General features: G+C 43.6%; 1 protein-coding gene across 1 annotated transcript in view; it reads left to right on the forward strand.

Annotated features, from left to right (window-relative positions):
- DMBT1 (deleted in malignant brain tumors 1) overlaps positions 1-17,992 on the forward strand; it is a 160,769-nt gene that overhangs the window by 62,837 nt on the left and 79,940 nt on the right. The window contains 3 exon segments of the mRNA XM_038758605.1: positions 6,897-7,211; positions 9,329-9,643; positions 17,952-17,963. Coding sequence (XP_038614533.1) covers positions 6,897-7,211; positions 9,329-9,643; positions 17,952-17,963 — 642 coding nt within the window.

Raw genomic sequence — 17,992 nt, forward strand, 5'->3', positions numbered from 1 at the left:
CCAGGCACTGTACTAAGCTCTGGGGTAGATACAAGTTAATCAGGTGAACCAGGGATTGTGTCCAGCCTGATTATATTGTATCTACCCCAGTGCTTAAAACAGAATCTGGCGCATAATAAGCATTTAACAAATTCCATTATTATTATTATTATTATTATTAGGTTGGACTAGGTCCATGTCCCACATGGGGCTCACAGTCTTAAACCCCATTTTATCGATGAGGTAACAGGCACAGAGAAGTGAAGTGACTCATCCAAGGTGACACAGCAGACAAGTGGCAGAGCCGGGATTAGAACCCATGACCTTCTGCTTCCCAGGCCCACATGCTAGACCAAAATACAGAACTGAAGTGTTGTCCAACTTTTTCTAGGGCTGTGATTGAATCCTGGACCAAACCCAGATATGACATCCAGCTCCTTGAAAATTCCATCAACATCACTTACGAGCCATATTCAATCTCACACGGCAAGGCAATTATCAGAAACAATGCAATTCTGGAACATTGTCAGTCAAAGCTATGCTGGGTCAGACATGGGGAAAATGAGTGATGGCAGTTTACACAAAAAACTGTTATCTGAAGAGCTGAAATTGAGAAACTGAAAGCAAGGAAGGCCGAGAAAGAATTTTAAGGATCCGGTAACGCCTCAGACAGTTCTGCATCCTAGCTGAAAGCTAGGAGTCAATTGTAAAGATAAGACTATCATGGCACATAACTCTCAAGAAAAGAGTGACTCTTTTCGAGGAAGAAAAACAGGCACTGGAAACACTACACACAAAAACACAACAAGAGTCTGTCTTTTGGGGTACACAATGCGGTCAGAACTGTGGGCACAACGTTGACCTCTTGAGAATACACACATACATTCATAGATGAACTTCAATATCAGTGAGGTCTTCTAATACAAAGGAAAGCTACATATATATATATATATATATATATATATATATATATATATATATATATATGTAATGTATGTGTGTATGTGTGTGTCAAGAGAACACACACACACACACACAGATATTCTCTGACCTAAATCTCTCAATCAACACTTCCAACTTTTAAAAATTCCCACTCGTGAGAAACTTTTTCTCATGTTTTCTTGTGTGAAATGATTGTTCTTGTATGTCACTTTAAATTGACAAATAGATGCCTCTGGAAGCCATGATAAAGTGAACAAAAGGATGTTAGATCAGATACATAGAGACATAGAGGTTACTTTCACAATTGGATTTTTGCTTAAACCAGTTTGATATGGTGGAAACAACTGGCAATCAGAAAAAAGATGTTCTTTTTTGTATTTAATAAGAGTCAAAATATCTGCTTTCTCAGCAAAACTGCCATTAACTAAATTAGTTCAGCTAGCTATAGTCTTAATAATGATGGCATTTATGAAGCGCTTACAATATGCAAAGCACTGTTCTAAGCGCTGGGGAGGTTACAAGGTGATCAGTTTGTCTCACGGGGGGCTCACAGTCTTAATCCCCATTTTACAGATGAGGGAACTGAGGCACAGAGAAGTTAAGTGACTTGCCCAAAGTCACACAACTGACAATTGGCGGGGCCGGGATTTGAACCCATGACTTCTGACTCCAAAGCCTCTGACTCTTTCCACTGAGCCACGCTGATGAAAGTTGCCCAGTAAAAATAACAGGAAAAATGATGGATTTGTCTCAAGATTAAAATGATATTACTAATACTTATTTTTCTCTACACTGTAAACTCCTTGTGGGCAGGGATTCTTTCTACCAGCTCTATAGCATTGTTCTCTTCCAAGTGGCTAGTACAGTGCTCTGCCCACAGTAATAATAATAATAACAATAATAATAATAATAATAATAATAGTATTTGTTAAGCACTTACTATGTACAAAGCACTGGCGAGATACAAGGTGATCAGGTTGTTCCATGTGGGGCTCAGTCTTAACCCCCATTTTACAGATGAGGGAACTGAGGCACAGAGAAGCGACTTGCCCAAAGTCACACAGCTGACAATTGGCGGAGCCGGGATTTGAACCCATGACCTCTGACTCCAAAGTCCGTGATCTTTCCACTGAGCCACGCTGCTTCTCTGTAGATGCTCAATAAATACCACTGATTGATTGACTGGTTGACTGTCATGACTGACCCACAGACTAAAAAATGAAAATAAGTAGTTGATGCATACTGCAAGTAAAAGACAGCCTGAAGATTAGGTAGAGCAATTTTAAAGGGGCATCTCTGAAAATTCAGTGTTGCAGAGTTACATTCATTTAATCATATTTATTGATAGCTTACTTTGGGCGGAGCACCATACTAAGCGCTTGGGAGGGTACAATATAACAATAAATAGACACATTCCCTGCCCACAATGAGCTTACATTCTAGAAGTGGGGGGAGACATGTATCAATATAAATAAATAAATTATAGATATGCACATTAAGGGCTGTGGTCTGGGCGGGGGGAAGAACGAAGGGAGCAAGTCAGGGCCTTCAATAAGGCTTTGAAAGCAGGGGGAGAATAATTGTCGGATTTGAGGAGGGAGGGTATTCCAAGGCAGAAGCGCGAGTCGGCGGCGAGACAGATGAGACCGAAGCACAGTGAGAAGGGTAGATTTAGAGATCTATGTGCTCTGCACGTAGTAAGCGCTCAATAAATACGATTGATTTAGAGGAGTGTAGTGTGCAGTCTGGGTTGTAGTGGGAGGGCAGCAAAGCGAGGTAGGAGGAGGAAAGGTGATTGACTGCTTTGAAGGCAACGGTGAGGAGTATTTTTGATGCGGAGGTAGATGAGCAACCACTGGAGTTTTTGGAGGTGTGGGGAAACACATCCTGAATGTTACAGGGATGGGAAAGCCTGTGGAAGTTTCCTGCCTTCAGATTTTTAATTGTTCACATTACTGTTCTTGCTCCAGTTTGCTACAGGAAGGGTCATAGAAGACCTGGACACAGGCCTTGGAAAGAGAGAGGTGGAAACAAAGGCCACATTCCTTTGGAGCAGAGGGAAGGTAAGCGTTCATTCAGTTCTTTCAATGATATTTATTGGGCGCTTACTGTGTGCAGAGCACTGTACTAAGCACTTGGGAAAGCACAATAATAAACAGACACATTCCCTGCCCACACTGAAGTTACAATCCAGAGAGGGGAGACAGACATCGATACAGAATAACAAATTACTGATACGTACGTAAGTGCTGCGGGGCTGGGAGGGGGGAAGAACAAAGGGAGCAAGTCAGGACAACGCAGACCAAGCGCTTAGTACAGTGCTCTGCACACAGTAAGCGCTCAATAAATACAATTGAATGAATGAAGGGAGTGGAAGAAGAGGAAATGCGGGGCCTAATCTGGGAAGGCCTAAGCAGTAAGCCAAAATCTAATGTATGATAAAAAGGAAAGGTTCTCTGCACAGTGGACTCGACAAAGAATGCCCCTGCTTTGGGTAGTTCAAAGAAATGATCATAAATACGCTTTGAGACCTGATGGCAGGGACCCTGACAGTTAATTGTCAGTAGATCTGGGTGCTCTGGAGTGACCCCTGATTATTTTCTTTTAGAGGTCCCAAGTGAGAGTGAGACACACAACATTTTGCACCATCCAAAATTGTGACTACTTTTGCTGACACGTTTAATTAACCGTCACACTCAGAGCCCCAAAAATGTTATACCTGTACCATTCTGACATTGGGTAATTCAATCAGCCTTGTCTGTGGAGGCCTTAATATCTGCTAATTCTACCGTACTCTTCCAAGTTCTCTGCACACAGTAGGCAATCCTTTCAGCTAGCGTTCGGTAGGATATTGTTCTTGTATGGCTTAATTGGGATGTTTCCAAATGATTGGTCATTTTGGGATCATGACAGTGACCCTATGAGCGCTCTGTGAGAAACACTGATGTCCAGGTGTTTCTCAAATCCCAGTGAGTATCGAGGTAGCCACATGGCCTAGTGGAAAGAGTACGGGCACGGGAGCCAGAGGACTAGGATTCTAATTTTGGTTCAGCCACTTGCCTGCTGTGTTATGTGAATGAATGCCATAATTACCATAATTACATCTTAACCAAGTGATTTCTCAGTTTAAATACCATTTGAGAAGCAGTGCGGTCCAGTGGAAAGAGCTCAGGCCTGTGAGTCAAAGGGCCTGAGTTCTAATCCTGTCTCTGCCTATTGCTTGCTGGGTGACTTTGGGTGACTTAACTCCTCTGGGCCTCGGTTTCCTCATCTGTGAAATGGGGGTGATCTACTTGTTCTCCCTCCTGCTTAGGCTGTGAGCTCCACGAAGGACCAGGACGTTGTCTGACCTGATTAAGTTATATCTACCCCAGTGCTTAGAACAGAGCTTGGCACATGATAAGTGCTTAACAAATATGATACTTACTATTATTATTACTGTACTACTGTAGTACTGTATCTACCCCAGAGTTTAGCACAGTCTTTGGCACAAAACAAGTGCCTAAAAAATCTCACAGTTTTTATTATTATTATTATTTGGCTGAAGATCATGGGACAGACAGAGGTAGCAAGATCTGGAACTGGGAAAAAGAAATCCTCGGACTGAGTTTAGCAAGATCTGGAACCGGGATAAGGAAACCTTGATAATCTCACAATGTGGGGAAGGTTGGAGAAGAGGTAGACAGGTGTCCTGGGGTATTTAAATGTCACTGAAACATGTTTCATGTGCTTTAAGTTGCACCTAAAGTTCAGTGGGGAACCAGGAACCTAGTGCAGAACTGGACAGTCCGGATCTGCTGCTTTGAACCCTACTTGTTTCAGGTCTAAATCAACTTTCAAGATCTCAACAGTTACGCCAGCGGTATTAGACTTCACAAAGAGGAACGTTAAAAGGTGCCTCATTCTGGCTTCTTGTGAAGCTGGAAAATACAGCTTGGGTTGCGAGTTGGTAATGTAGCCAGGGTAGTGGCAGAGGATGAGAAAGAGCAGACCCGGGTACAAGTAATAATAATAATAATGATAGCATTTATTAAGCGCTTACTATGTGCAAAGCACTGTTCTAAGCGCTGGGGAGGTTACAAGGTGATCAGGTTGTCCCACAGGGGGCCCACAGTCTTAATCCCCATTTTACAGATGAGGGAACTGAGGCCCAGAGAAGTGAAGTGACTTACCCAAAGTCATACAGTGGATAAATGGTGGAGCCGGGATTTGAACCCAAAGCCCGGGCTCTTTCCACTGAGCTGGATAGGGATGGCTTTGGTTGTTAAGTAAGATCAGCACGCTCCTCAGAGTGCACTGTCAAAGGGGCTGGCCCCCACTGAAAATTTGAAATCACCCCTGAGTCTGACTGAACTGACACCTAGGATAACAAGAAGCTGGGAGGGGAACACGGTGGCTCTGGAGAAGACATTCAGTCGGGGCCCCCCCAAAAAAAATTCTCTAGGTCTGGGTGGTCAGATGGACTCTGATGTTGTTACCCTGTGCTGCCGGGTAAGATAGTAAGCACCACGTGACTCAGAAAGGCTGCCCCAGGGAGGGAGTAGCATCTTTTTCCCACCTAAAGGCAGTAAATGTCCAAAGTTGTCCCTGGCAGGGAGAAGGTTACATGAAAGAAGGTTACATGAACCCTAGGGGTACCTCTCAGCCTTCCAATTCAAACAAGGAAGGATTTGATTTCTCCCCTTTTCCAATTTTGATCTGGCTATCGAGCCTTGGGACCCCACCGCACTGCCATCCATGATTCTCTAGAGACTGTGGTAAATGGACAATCTTGCATATTGGATGGAGCTAACAGGCAGTAGGTTCCTTCTTGGGCGAAGTTTTAACTGTGTCAGGCATCATGGGTATTTAACTGTATTTTACATTAGTGACTTTTCAGTGGACTCAATGTTCTCATTCTCTCTTTACCAGAATATGAGCATGTTACTTCAGAACCAGCTGGTAAGACCCTTTCATTTGCTAGCTGTATTTCATTCAAGGGAATCTATTGTGCATCTCTTGTGTGCAGAGCTCTATACTGAGGGCTTGGGGCAGGTATCCATGCATCACTGATGGAAGAGCAAGGTCACCCCCTGGGTCAGAGAGGAACAGAGGGACAGCAAAGGACGAAGGGACCGAGAGAGACAGAGAGGAAGAAAATTGGTTATAGCACAATTCCAGGCTCTTTGTTGAGCCACTCAAACATTTTCTAAAGCTCAAACAACTTTTTTTAGAGACAAGTCTGGTGAACTGGAGGCAAAGTACATTTCTTAGATCTTCCCAATCAGTCAATCAATTGTGTGCAGAGTACTGTGTTAAGTGCTTCTCTAAGGCTTCTCTGAGGCTGAATCTGGTTCTGAGCTGTCCAATTTAACATTCTCTTATCAAACTTCACAAAAGAAAAAAAGCTATCCCCTCACTGCTCTGATCTGTCTTGAATCTGCTGGCAGAAAGGCCCAGATTTTCCCCAGATGTGACCGAGACAGAGTTGCCCACAAAGACAGGGGCATTTAGAAATAGAGACCCAGATAAACTCATACAGAGAAAGCAGACACGGGAGGAGAGAACCCCAGAGACATGGAGCAGCAGTGGACTTACCTTGCCTAGCCACTGCAGCCTTGTGTGGTATTGGATTTCCTGGCACCTCCACTTTGGACTGCTTCCTATGGGAGACAGAATGGGGCTGGAGGATTTCTGTTTTTTAGAAGAGATGCCATGCTGCTCTTCTCTGGTGCCTTTAAAGGACCCATTTCGCTGATTTGTATAACCAGACTTGAGTCTGGAAGTATGAGGAGAGAATGGAAGCAGAAAACATCCCATTTCTCTACTCTTTTAAGGGTCTCTGTAGCCAGAACCCTTTCCATTCTTCCTCACTGGGAAATAGATTAGATCTGAGACCTTGATCACTGAATGACCAGGTTTCACAGGTGTAGGGCGTAAAGACCTTCCTGGTTTATCTGCTTACACTAATACATTCTCTGCTTGTACCTTAAAAGACTGGCCACAGCTGAAACTAGTAAATGGTTCCAGCAGATGCTCTGGACGTGTTGAAGTTTACTTCCAAGGCAAATGGGGCACAGTCTGCGATGATTACTGGGATAAGAAAGAAGCAGAAGTGGTCTGCCGGCAACTGAACTGTGGACGGGCTATTTCAGCCCCCAAGGAGGCCCATTTTGGTGAAGGTTCAGGACAGATTTTCCTGGATAATGTTGATTGTACGGGAAGAGAAAGCTCCCTGGGAAAGTGTGCCCATTCTGGGTGGTCTCTACACAACTGTGGCCATGGAGAGGATGCCAGTGTCATCTGTAAAGGTAATTTCTACTTTCTCTGCAATCAACTGTCCCTAATGGATTTCAGATTCATTGTATCAGTGGCCCTGTGGGGCTATCCCAAGCCCATCACACAGGTCTGCGAGGCAGAAGGTCATAGTCCCAGCTCTGCCACTTGTCTACTGCATGACCTTGGGTGAGTCACTTCACTTCTCAGTGCCTCAGTGACCTCATCTGTAAAATGGGGATTGAAAGTGCGAGCCCCATGTGGGGCAGGGACTGTGTCCAACCCGATTTCTATCCACCCCAGCACTTACTGCAGTGCTTGGCCCATAGTAAGTGCTTAAAAAATACCATTATTACTATTGTTATCATTATTATTAAGGAGAAACGTCAGAATGGAAATGGATTGTTGACCCTCAGCCTCCTGGGGCCTAACAATTTGCAGGAAGTCATCTTCCAGGCCATGGCAGAAGTCATGGCGGGAACCTCTACTTCCTGGGAGGAGGAGAAAAGTGGGGAGAGAGGAGGTGAGATAGCAAATACAAGAAGGTGGACACTGGTGGGATGTTCAACCACAGGGAAAAGCTGCCACCTCTCCCCCAGACCTAAACATGCCAGGCTTGGGAGATTCTCATCCCATTTTTACCAGCTCGTGAACTGATGTGTTGGGGAACACAGCAGTATCAGTGCTCTAATAGAGAGTTCCAAACCAAAGAAAAAGTGCTAGATTCCCCAGTGTCACTAATGAGGAAGAATGGAGAATCCTTCCGTTAACAGCATTCCGATATCGAGTTCTCTCCCATGGGCTCACCAGATTAATTGACTGTCAAAGATTCGATGATATTTTTTCTCTAAACAAAATTACCTCTAACATAGAATATTAATGTGCAACCAAAAAGTCATATACTACAAATCCCTTGAATTTGTAGTTCTCTTAAGATATAGGTTAAGCAGAATTAGAAAAAAAAAAGGAACTGAATGCTGGCTTTGCGTTCTGAATTCAATTAGAAATCCTGAACAAACCCTGTCAAAATTTCCATTTGAAAAGAACTGCTTAAACATTTGCCCCCAAATTTGCTCTATTATAGGTATTATTTGCTGTACATGGTTTCAGCTTCCAATAAAATAATCGGGTAATTAGTTGATTTGAAATTTAAAGGAATAGCAAATATGTCTGTCTTTTGATATGCTTCACGATGGAATGGAACTCACGATCACTTCTGTCTTGGAATCATTTAATGAAACCTCTCTAATGTTGATGTTCTTTATATTAACAGACTCTGAATATCCATTTCCTACACTCACAGGTAAGTTCACGGCTCTATTTTATCTCCCAAACCAGTTTACGCTTGTATTCTTGTTAGATCGTCTCCCAGTCAAATGGCTGGAACGGAAGGGTTGCAATTGATCCCAAGCAAATTCCAACATCACTGCCTCAGAATTGGAAAAATGATTCAGGTGGTGAAATTGGTGACTTTCTCAAGGGTCTGGTTTGGGATGGTGTGAACTGTACAGTGATTCAAATGGCTGATTTCTGAATTCTTCCCAGCATTCAAGCTTTTCAAGAGTTAGGTATTTTCCTCTTGTTTCAACCATCGAAGTTACCATTTAATCCCATGGCAACTGAGTTCTTCATTTTTCCGTAGACACTGAACATTTAGCATCAACCGGTCTGTCTGAACTCCGGTGAAAATAATTTTCTTGGGTCAGCGTAAATCAAGCTACTTTGCTGGGGAAAGTAGGATATCATTATAGAACTCATTCCAGGAATACCAGCTCTATGGAGTTGAGGAGGACATTGTTCTACAGGATTAGCAACAAGGGGGTAGAACTATGAGCTTCACTTCACAATTTCTGGAGTGGAGAGAGTAGCCATAAAACCCTCTCCTCACTCCTTAGTCCTGGAAAAGGGATATGGGTGGAGTCATGCACCTGCTTATAATTATTATTATATATTATTATTAGCAGAAAACATCCCATTTCTCTACTCTTTTAAGGGTCTCTGTAGCCAGAAGCCTTTCCATTCTTCCTCACTGGGAAATGGATTAGATCTGAGACCCTGATCACTGAATGACCAGGTTTCACAGGTGTAGGGCGTAAAGACCCTCCTGGTTTATCTTCTTACACTAATACATTCTCTGCTTGTACCTTAAAAGACTGGCCACAGCTGAAACTAGTAAATGGTTCGAGCAGATGCTCTGGACGTGTTGAAGTTTACTTCCAAGGCAAATGGGGCACAGTCTGCGATGATTACTGGGATAAGAAAGAAGCGGAAGTGGTCTGCCGGCAACTGAACTGTGGACGAGCTATTTCAGCCCCCAAGGAGGCCCATTTTGGTGAAGGTTCAGGACAGATTTTCCTGGATAACGTTGATTGTACGGGAAGAGAAAGCTCCCTGGGAGAGTGTGCCCATTCTGGATGGTCTCTACACAACTGTGGCCATGGAGAGGATGCCAGTGTCATCTGTAAAGGTAATTTCTACTTCCCCTGCAATCAACTGTCCCTAATGGATTTCAGATTCATTGTATCAGTGGCCCTGTGGGGCTATCCCAAGCCCATCACACAGGTCTGCGAGTCAGAAGGTCATAGTCCCAGCTCTGCCACTTGTCTACTGCATGACCTTGGGTGAGTCACTTCACTTCTCTGTGCCTCAGTGACCTCATCTGTAAAATGGGGATTGAAAGTGCGAGCCCCATGTGGGGCAGGGACTGTGTCCAACCCGATTTCTATCCACCCCAGCACTTACTGCAGTGCTTGGCCCATAGTAAGTGCTTAAAAAAATACCATTATTACTATTATTATCATTATTATTAAGGAGAAACGTCAGAATGGAAATGGATTGTTGACCTTCAGCCTCCTGGGGCCTAACAATTTGCAGGAAGTCATCTTCCAGGCCATGGCAGAAGTCATGGCGGGAACCCTTACTTCCTGGGAGGAGGAGAAAAGTGGGGAGAGAGGAGGGGAGATAGCAAATACAAGAAGGTGGACACTGGTGGGATGTTCAACCACAGGGAAAAGCTGCCACCTCTCCTCCACACCAAAACATGCCAGGCTTGGGAGATTCTCATGCCATTTTTACCAGCTCGTGAACTGATGTGTTGGGGAACACAGCAGTATCAGTGCTCTAATGGAGAGTTCCAAACTAAAGAAAAAGTGCTAGATTCCCCAGTGTCACTATCCTTGAATCCCTTGAATTTGTAGTTCTCTTAAGATATAGATTAAGCAGAATTAGAAACAAAAAAAAGGAACTGAATGCTGGTTTTGTGTTCTGAATTCAATTAGAAATCCTGAACAAAGCCTGTCAAAATTTCCATTTGAATAGTACTGCTTAAACATTTGCCCCCAAATTTGCTCTATTATAGGTATTATTTGCTATACATGGTTTCAGCTTCCAATAAAATAATCGGGTAATTAGTTGATTTGAAATTTAAAGGAATAGCAAATATGTCTGTATTTTGGTATGCTTCACGATGGAATGCAACTCACGATCACTTCTGTCTTTGAATCATTTAATGAAACCTCTCTAATATTGATGTTCTTTATATTAACAGACTCTGAATATCCATTTCCTACACTCTCAGGTAAGTTCACAGCTCTATTTTATCTCCCAAACCAGTTTACGCTTGTATTCTTGTTAGATCGTCTCCCAGTCAAATGGCTGGAACGGAAAGGTTGCAAATGATCCCAAGCAAATTCCAACATCACTGCCTCACAACTGGAAAAATGATTCAGGTGGTGAAATTGGTGGCTTTCTCAAGTCTGGTTTGGGATGATGTGAACTGTACAGTGATTCAAATGGCTGATTTCTGAATTCTTCCCAACATTCAAGCTTTTCGAGAGTTAGGTATTTTCCTTTTGTTTCAACCATCGAAGTTTCCATTTAATCCCATGGCAACTGAGTTCTTCATTTTTCCGTAGACACTGAACATTTAGCATCAACCGGTCTGTCTGAACCCCGGTGAAAATAATTTTCTTGGAGAACAAGGCGGGTCAGCATAAATCAAGCTACTTTGCTGGGGAAAGTAGGATATCATTATAGAACTCATTCCAGGAATACCAGCTCTACGGAGTTGAGGAGGACATTGTTCTACAGGATTAGCAACAAGGGGGTAGAACTATGAGCTTCACTTCACAATTTCTGGGGTGGGGAGAGTAGCCATAAAAGCCTCTCCTCACTCCTTAGTCCTGGAAAAGGGATATGGGTGGAGTCATGCACCTGCTTATAATTCTTATTATTATTATTATATAATTATGGTAATATAATATAATAAAGCCGGATATAATAATAATATATTTGTATCATTATAATAATTGTGTGTGTTAAATGCATCCCATGTGTGCAAAGCCTAGGAAACATACAAGATAATCTGATAAGAAACAGTAATAATAATAATGACGGTATTTGTTAAGTGCTTATTATGTGCAAAGCACTGTTCTAAGCGCTGGGGGGATACAAGGTGATCAAGTTGTCCCACGTGGGGCTCACAGTCTTCCTCCCCATTTTCCAGATGAGGTAACTGAGGCTCAGAGAAGTTAAATGACTTGCACAAGGTCACACAGCAGACATGTGGCGGAGCCGGGATTCGAACCCATGACCTCTGACTCCAAAGCCCGGGCTCTTTCCACTGAGCCACGCTGCTTCTCTGCTGCCTCTGGTAGTCAGGAGGACCTGGGTTCTAATTCGACCTCCATCACCTGTCTGATGGATGACCCTGGGCAAGTCACATAACTTCTCTGTGCCTCAGTTACCTCATCTGTACAATGGGGATTAAGACTGTGAGCCCCATGTGGGACAGGGACTACATCCAACCTGACTTGCTTGTATATGCCCCAGCACTTTATGCAATCCCTGGGACATAGTAAGCACTTAACCATAAATACCATTAGAAAAAAAATGATTATATTGTATCTCCCCCAGCACTTAATTCAATGTTTGACACATGGTAAGTACTTAACAAACACCGTTATTACTATTATCATTATTGTTACTATTATTCCTCTGCTCCATTTTCTCTTTTCCCCTCCACTTTTCCTCCATTTCCTCTTCTCTTTGCCCCACGCCCTCTACTTCCACCCCCAGTCTGTCCTCATCTCAAATTAAAACTATGGTCCTGTTAATTCACTGAGGTGTTTCCCGACTGTCAATTAACTATTTTAATTTTTCCACCACAATAACTGTTGAAACCTCAACTTTCATCAAGAGTAGATGCAGAGCAGACACCTCCTCTACCAACAGGTGAGTAGGTATTTCAAATACAGTATTACGTAATCTTACCCCTTCAAATTTCAAAGTACAAAGAAAAGGGTTCAACAACGTTTGAGGGCCTAGCAAATGCTAACCACTCGGCTAAACTTTCACCAGATGCAAAAACTTGCAATCTAATAGGGAAATCAGAAGTCAGAAAGTAATTACAGAGGAAGCTGGAGGAAGAACTAAGAATAGGAAGTTTACCTTATGGTTACTGGGAGTCAGAGCTGCCCAGAAGGGAAGATCCTCTGGGATAATGTTCACCCGGGAAAGTCTACAAGGAGCAGGGATCAAATGAGCCAAAGTCATGTTTACATTCAGAGTTTGTCTTTGACTGTTTGCTGATCAGATTAGGAGATAAATTTATCACTGAAAATGCAATAGAGGAAATGTTCTATCAGTATGGTTTGCAAATAGTCCAGCAAACCCTGCCAGACTCTTGAGAGGTTTATGCTGAACACCCCTGGGAATGCAGGCAGCTTGACATAACTGGCCCAAATACATCTTAGGGCAAAATCCAAGTGGTCCAAACAACTAATTTAAAGTAAAGCGTAGAGAATGAAGTGTTACGCTCAAAACAGTGTAAGGGTATCTTGTCTTGTCTTCTAGACTGTGAGCCCGCTGTTGGGTAGGGACTGTCTCTATGTGTTGCCGACTTGTACTTCCCAAGTGCTTAGTACAGTGCTCTGCACACAGTAAGCGCTCAATAAATACGATTGATTGATTGATCTTGTGTCGTCGAGTCGTTTCCGACCCACAGCGACCCTACGGACACATCTCTCCCAGAACGCCCAGCTGTCCATCTGCAATCGTTCCAGTAGTGGATCCATAGAGTTTTCTTGGTAAAAATATGGAAGTGGTTTAATAATAATGATGGCATTTATTATTTATTATTATTTAGACTGTGAGCCCACTGTTGGGTAGGGACTGTCTCTATATGTTGCCAACTTGTACTTCCCAAGCGCTGAGTACAGTGCTCTGCACACAGTAAGCGCTCGATAAATACGATTGATGATTTATTAAGTGCTTGCTATGTGCGAAGCACTGTTCTAAGCACTGGGGAGGTTACAAGGTGATCAGGTTGTCCCATGGGGGGCTCACAGTCTTAATCCCCATTTTCCAGATGAGGGAACTGAGGCCCAGAGAATAATAATAATAATAATAATAATAATAATAATGGCATTTATTAAGCGCTTATTATGTGCAAAGCACTGTTCTAAGCGCTGGGGAGATTACAAGGTGAGCAGGTTGTCCCACGTGGGGCTCACAGTCTCAATCCCCATTTTACAGATGAGGTAACTGAGGCCCAGTGAAGTGACTTGCCCAAAGTCACACAGCTGACAAGTGGCGGAGCCGGGATTTGAACCCATGACCTCTGACTCCAAAGCCTGGGCTCTTTCCACTGAGCCACGCTGCTTCTCTCTACAATTACCGCCTTCCGTGCAGTAAACTTGTTGTTGGGTAGGGATTGGAGAAGCAGTGTGGCTCAGTGGAAAGAGCCCGGGCTTTGGAGTCAGAGGTCATGGGTTCAAACCCTGGCTCCGCCAAATGTCAGCTGCGTGACTTTGGGCAAGTCACTTAACTTCTCTGGGCCTCAGTTATCTCCTCTGTAAAATGGGGATTAAGACTATGAGCCCCCCGTGGGACAACCTCATCACCTTGTAACCTCCCCAGCACTTAGAACAGTGCTTTGCACATGGTAAGCGCTTAATAAATGCCATCATTATTATTATTGTCTCTGTCTGTTGCCAAATTGTACTTTCCAAGAGCTTAGTATAGTGCTCTGCACAATCAATCAATCGTATTTATTGAGCGCTTACTGTGTGCAGAGCACTGTACTAAGCGCTTGGGAAGTACAAGTTGGCAACATATAGTGCACAAGTAAGTGTTCAATAAATACGATTGAATGAATGAACTCGAGTCTCCGCCTTTGAATCTCTCACCCGCCGATGCTGCCCAGCGTGGGTGAGTTTTGACTAGTAGCCGATGGCCTTCCACTCGCTAGCCACTGGCCAAGCTAGGAATGGAATGGGTAGGCCTCTGCTTGACTCTCCATCCCGTAGTCGAGACTGGTACTGTACTGGAAACCTCCAGATGTGACCCTGAGAGGGGATAAGGGTATCCGTTTTTCTTTAATCCATCTCACAACCCGGGTACAATTAAAGGAAATCAAGAGATAAAGCAGACTTTCCAAGTCTATTGGAAAGACCCCGGACTTGGGAGTCAGAGGGCCTCGGTTCCAATCTCATCTCTGCCACTTGCCTGCTGTGTGACCTTGGGCAAGGCAGTTCACTTATCAGTGCCTCAGTTTCCTCATCTGAACAACGGGGATTAAATCCTACTTGGATTTTGAGCCCCATGTGGGATAGGGACCGTGCGGCGTGGCTCAGTGGAAAGAGCCCGGGCTTTGAAGTCGGAGGTCATGGGTTCAAATCCCGCCTCTGCCACTTGTCAGCTGTGTGACTTTGGGCAAGTCACTTCACTTCTCTGGGCCTCAGTTCCCTCCTCTGTAAAATGGGGATTAAGACTGTGAGCCCCACGTGGGACAACCTGATCACCTTGTAAATTCCCCGGCGCTTGGAACAGTGCTTTGCACATATTACTCTATTTATTTATTACTCTATTTTACTTGTACATATCTATTCTATTTATTTTATTTTGTTAATATGTTTTGTTTTGTTCTCTGTCTCCCCCTTCTAGACTGTGAGCCCACTGTTGGGTAGGGACCGTCTCTATATGTTGCCAACTTGTACTTCCCAAGAGCTTAGTACAGTGCTCTGCACACAATAAGCGCTCAATAAATATGATTGATTAAGTGCTTAATAAATGCCATTATTATTATTATTATTATCTTGCATCTTTCCCAGTGCCTTGTATAGCATTTGGCACATAGTAAGCAGTTAACAGATATCAGAAAAAAAATAAAGAATGGATTTTAGCTGTGAAGGGGTCTGTTTCTCAAATCAATTAACAGCATTTATTGGGGCACAGCACTGTATCAGGTACTTGGAAGTGTGCCAAAGAGTTAGAAATACCAATCTCTGCCCCTTAGGAACTTACAACTGCAGGCTTTGAAAACTGATGTAGAGAAAATGAGATGTCAGTGACCCCCAAACCATGAGAACAATTTGACAGCTAAGATTTTGACTAAGAAAACCGAAGGCAACCTAATCCAGTCTCAATTGGTGCCAGTAGCAAACTGGAATCCAAACATCTCTATCTCTGGGCATCATGACGCAGCTTAAAAAGAGGGGGGGTGGCAATAGAATTTATTAGTAGTATTAGTATTTATTAAGTTCTTAATGTATGCGGAGAAGCAGCGTGGCTTTGGAGTCCGAGGCCATGGGTTCGAATCCCGTCTCCGCCAATTGTCAGCTGTGTGACTTTGGGCAAGTGACTTCACTTCTCTGGGCTTCAGTTACCTCATCTGTAAAATGGGGATGAAGACTGTGAGCCCCCCGTGGGACAACCTGATCACCTTGTAACCTCCCCCGTGCTTAGAACAGTGCTTTACACATAGTAAGAGCTCAATAAATGCCATTATTATTATTGTTATTATTACTAGGCCCTGGGAGAGAATATGCATTCTGGGAATTAGTCACAGTCCTAGTCCTTCAGGAGGCTCATTATCTAGGGTTTGTCCCTATTAAATCAGTAATTTGTTTCGTGGATCATCAGGACCTGCTTTAATTGTGATGGTGATCCTCTGCCCTTCAAAATTCTAATCCCATGCCCAAACCCTTGTAGAAAAGTGAACTCAATAAACTCCTGAGCTTGTGGAGTCACAGGATGCAGCTTCCACGGCTTAGAGGAAAGAGCCCGGGCTTTGGAGTCAGAGGTCATGGGTTCTAATCCCCCGGCTCCGCCACTTGTCGACTGTGTGACTTTGGGCAAGTTGCTTAACTTCTCTGTGCCTCAGTTACCTCATCGGTAAAATGGGGATTAAGACTGTGAGCCCAAGTGGGACAACCTGATAACCTTGTTTCTACCTGAGTACTTGGAATAGTGCTGAGCATATAGTAAGCGCTTGTGAGCCCCTCGTGGGACAACCTGATCACCTTATAACCTCCCCAGTGCTTAGAACAGTGCTTTGCACATAGTAAGCGCTTAATAAATAGCAGTTATTATTATTATTATTCTCTGGGCCTCAGTTCCCTCACCTGTAAAATGGGGATTAAGACCGGGAGCCCCCCGTGGGACAACCTGATCACCTTGAAACCTTCCCAGCACTTAGAACAGTGCTTTGCAAGTAAGAAGTGCTTAATAAATGCCTGTATTATTATTATTATTATTTTCTGGGCCTCAGCTCCCTCATCTCTAAAATGGGGATTAAGACCAGGAGCCCCCCGTGGGGCAACCTGATAAGCTTGTAACCTCCCCAGTGCTTAGAACAGTGCTTTTCACATAGTAAGCGCTTAATAAATGCCAGTATTATAATTATTATTATTATTATTACTCTCTGGGCCTCACTTCCCTCATCTGTAACATGGGGATTAAGACCGGGAGCCCCCCGTGAGACAACCTGATCACCTTGTAACCTTCCCAGTGCTTAGAACAGTGCTTTGCACATAGTAAGAGCTTAATAAATGCCAGTATTATTAAATGCCATTATCATTATTATTACCAGAAAGAGCACAGGACTTGAAATTGGGAGGCCTGGATTCTAATCCCAGCCCATTACCTAGTGAGCGACCATGCGCATGTCTCAGTATTCATCTTTAAAATGGGGATAAAGTATCTTAGATTGGGATCCCCCAAGGGACAGGGACCGTGTCTAATTCCCACCTACGGATTCTCTCCCAGCACTAAGTACAGTGCTCTATTACTACAACTATTCTCCCTCTCTCTTTTATACCATGTGCCTTGTAGGACGGAATTGGGTAGGGACTGTCTCTATATGTTGCCAACTTGTACTTCCCAAGCGCTTAGTACAGTACTCTGCACACAATAAGTGATCAATAAATACAACAGAATGAATGATGTTTCATTCATCTGCACCAGTGGTGAGCAAAATATTAGGCACAAAATTAAGTGTCTAATAAATGTGATCATTATTATGAATTTCATTTATAAAAGAGAAGCAGCGCGGCACAGTAGAAGGAGCCCGGGCTTTGGAGTCTGGAGTCATGGGTTCGAATCCTGGCTCTGCCAATTGTCAGCTGTGTGACTTTGGGGAAGTCACTTCACTTCTCTGGGCCTCAGTTCTCTCATCTGTCAAATAGGAATGAAGACTGTGAGCCCCCCGTGGGACAAGCTGATCTCCTCGTGACCTCCCCAGCACTTAGAACAGTGCTTTCACATAGTAAGCGCTTAATAAATGCCATCATTATTATTATTATTAAGCTACTAGACAGCGGACCACAGATCTTCCTACATTCAAAGCCCTCTCAAAATCCCAATTCCTTCCAAAGCATGATTCCTCTCCTGGCACCTAAACCTTAGATGCCCATTAGCCAACTCCAACGTGTAGATCAGACACTGTACGTTTGTGTAAGTGTGTGTCCTCACGATTTACTCTGACCACCAGCGAGACAGTGGGGTAAGTGTGGCCATTGGAGCCAGAAATGCAATG

This window comes from Tachyglossus aculeatus, chromosome 16 (genome assembly GCF_015852505.1).
Source record: "Tachyglossus aculeatus isolate mTacAcu1 chromosome 16, mTacAcu1.pri, whole genome shotgun sequence".
NCBI lineage: Eukaryota > Metazoa > Chordata > Mammalia > Monotremata > Tachyglossidae > Tachyglossus > Tachyglossus aculeatus.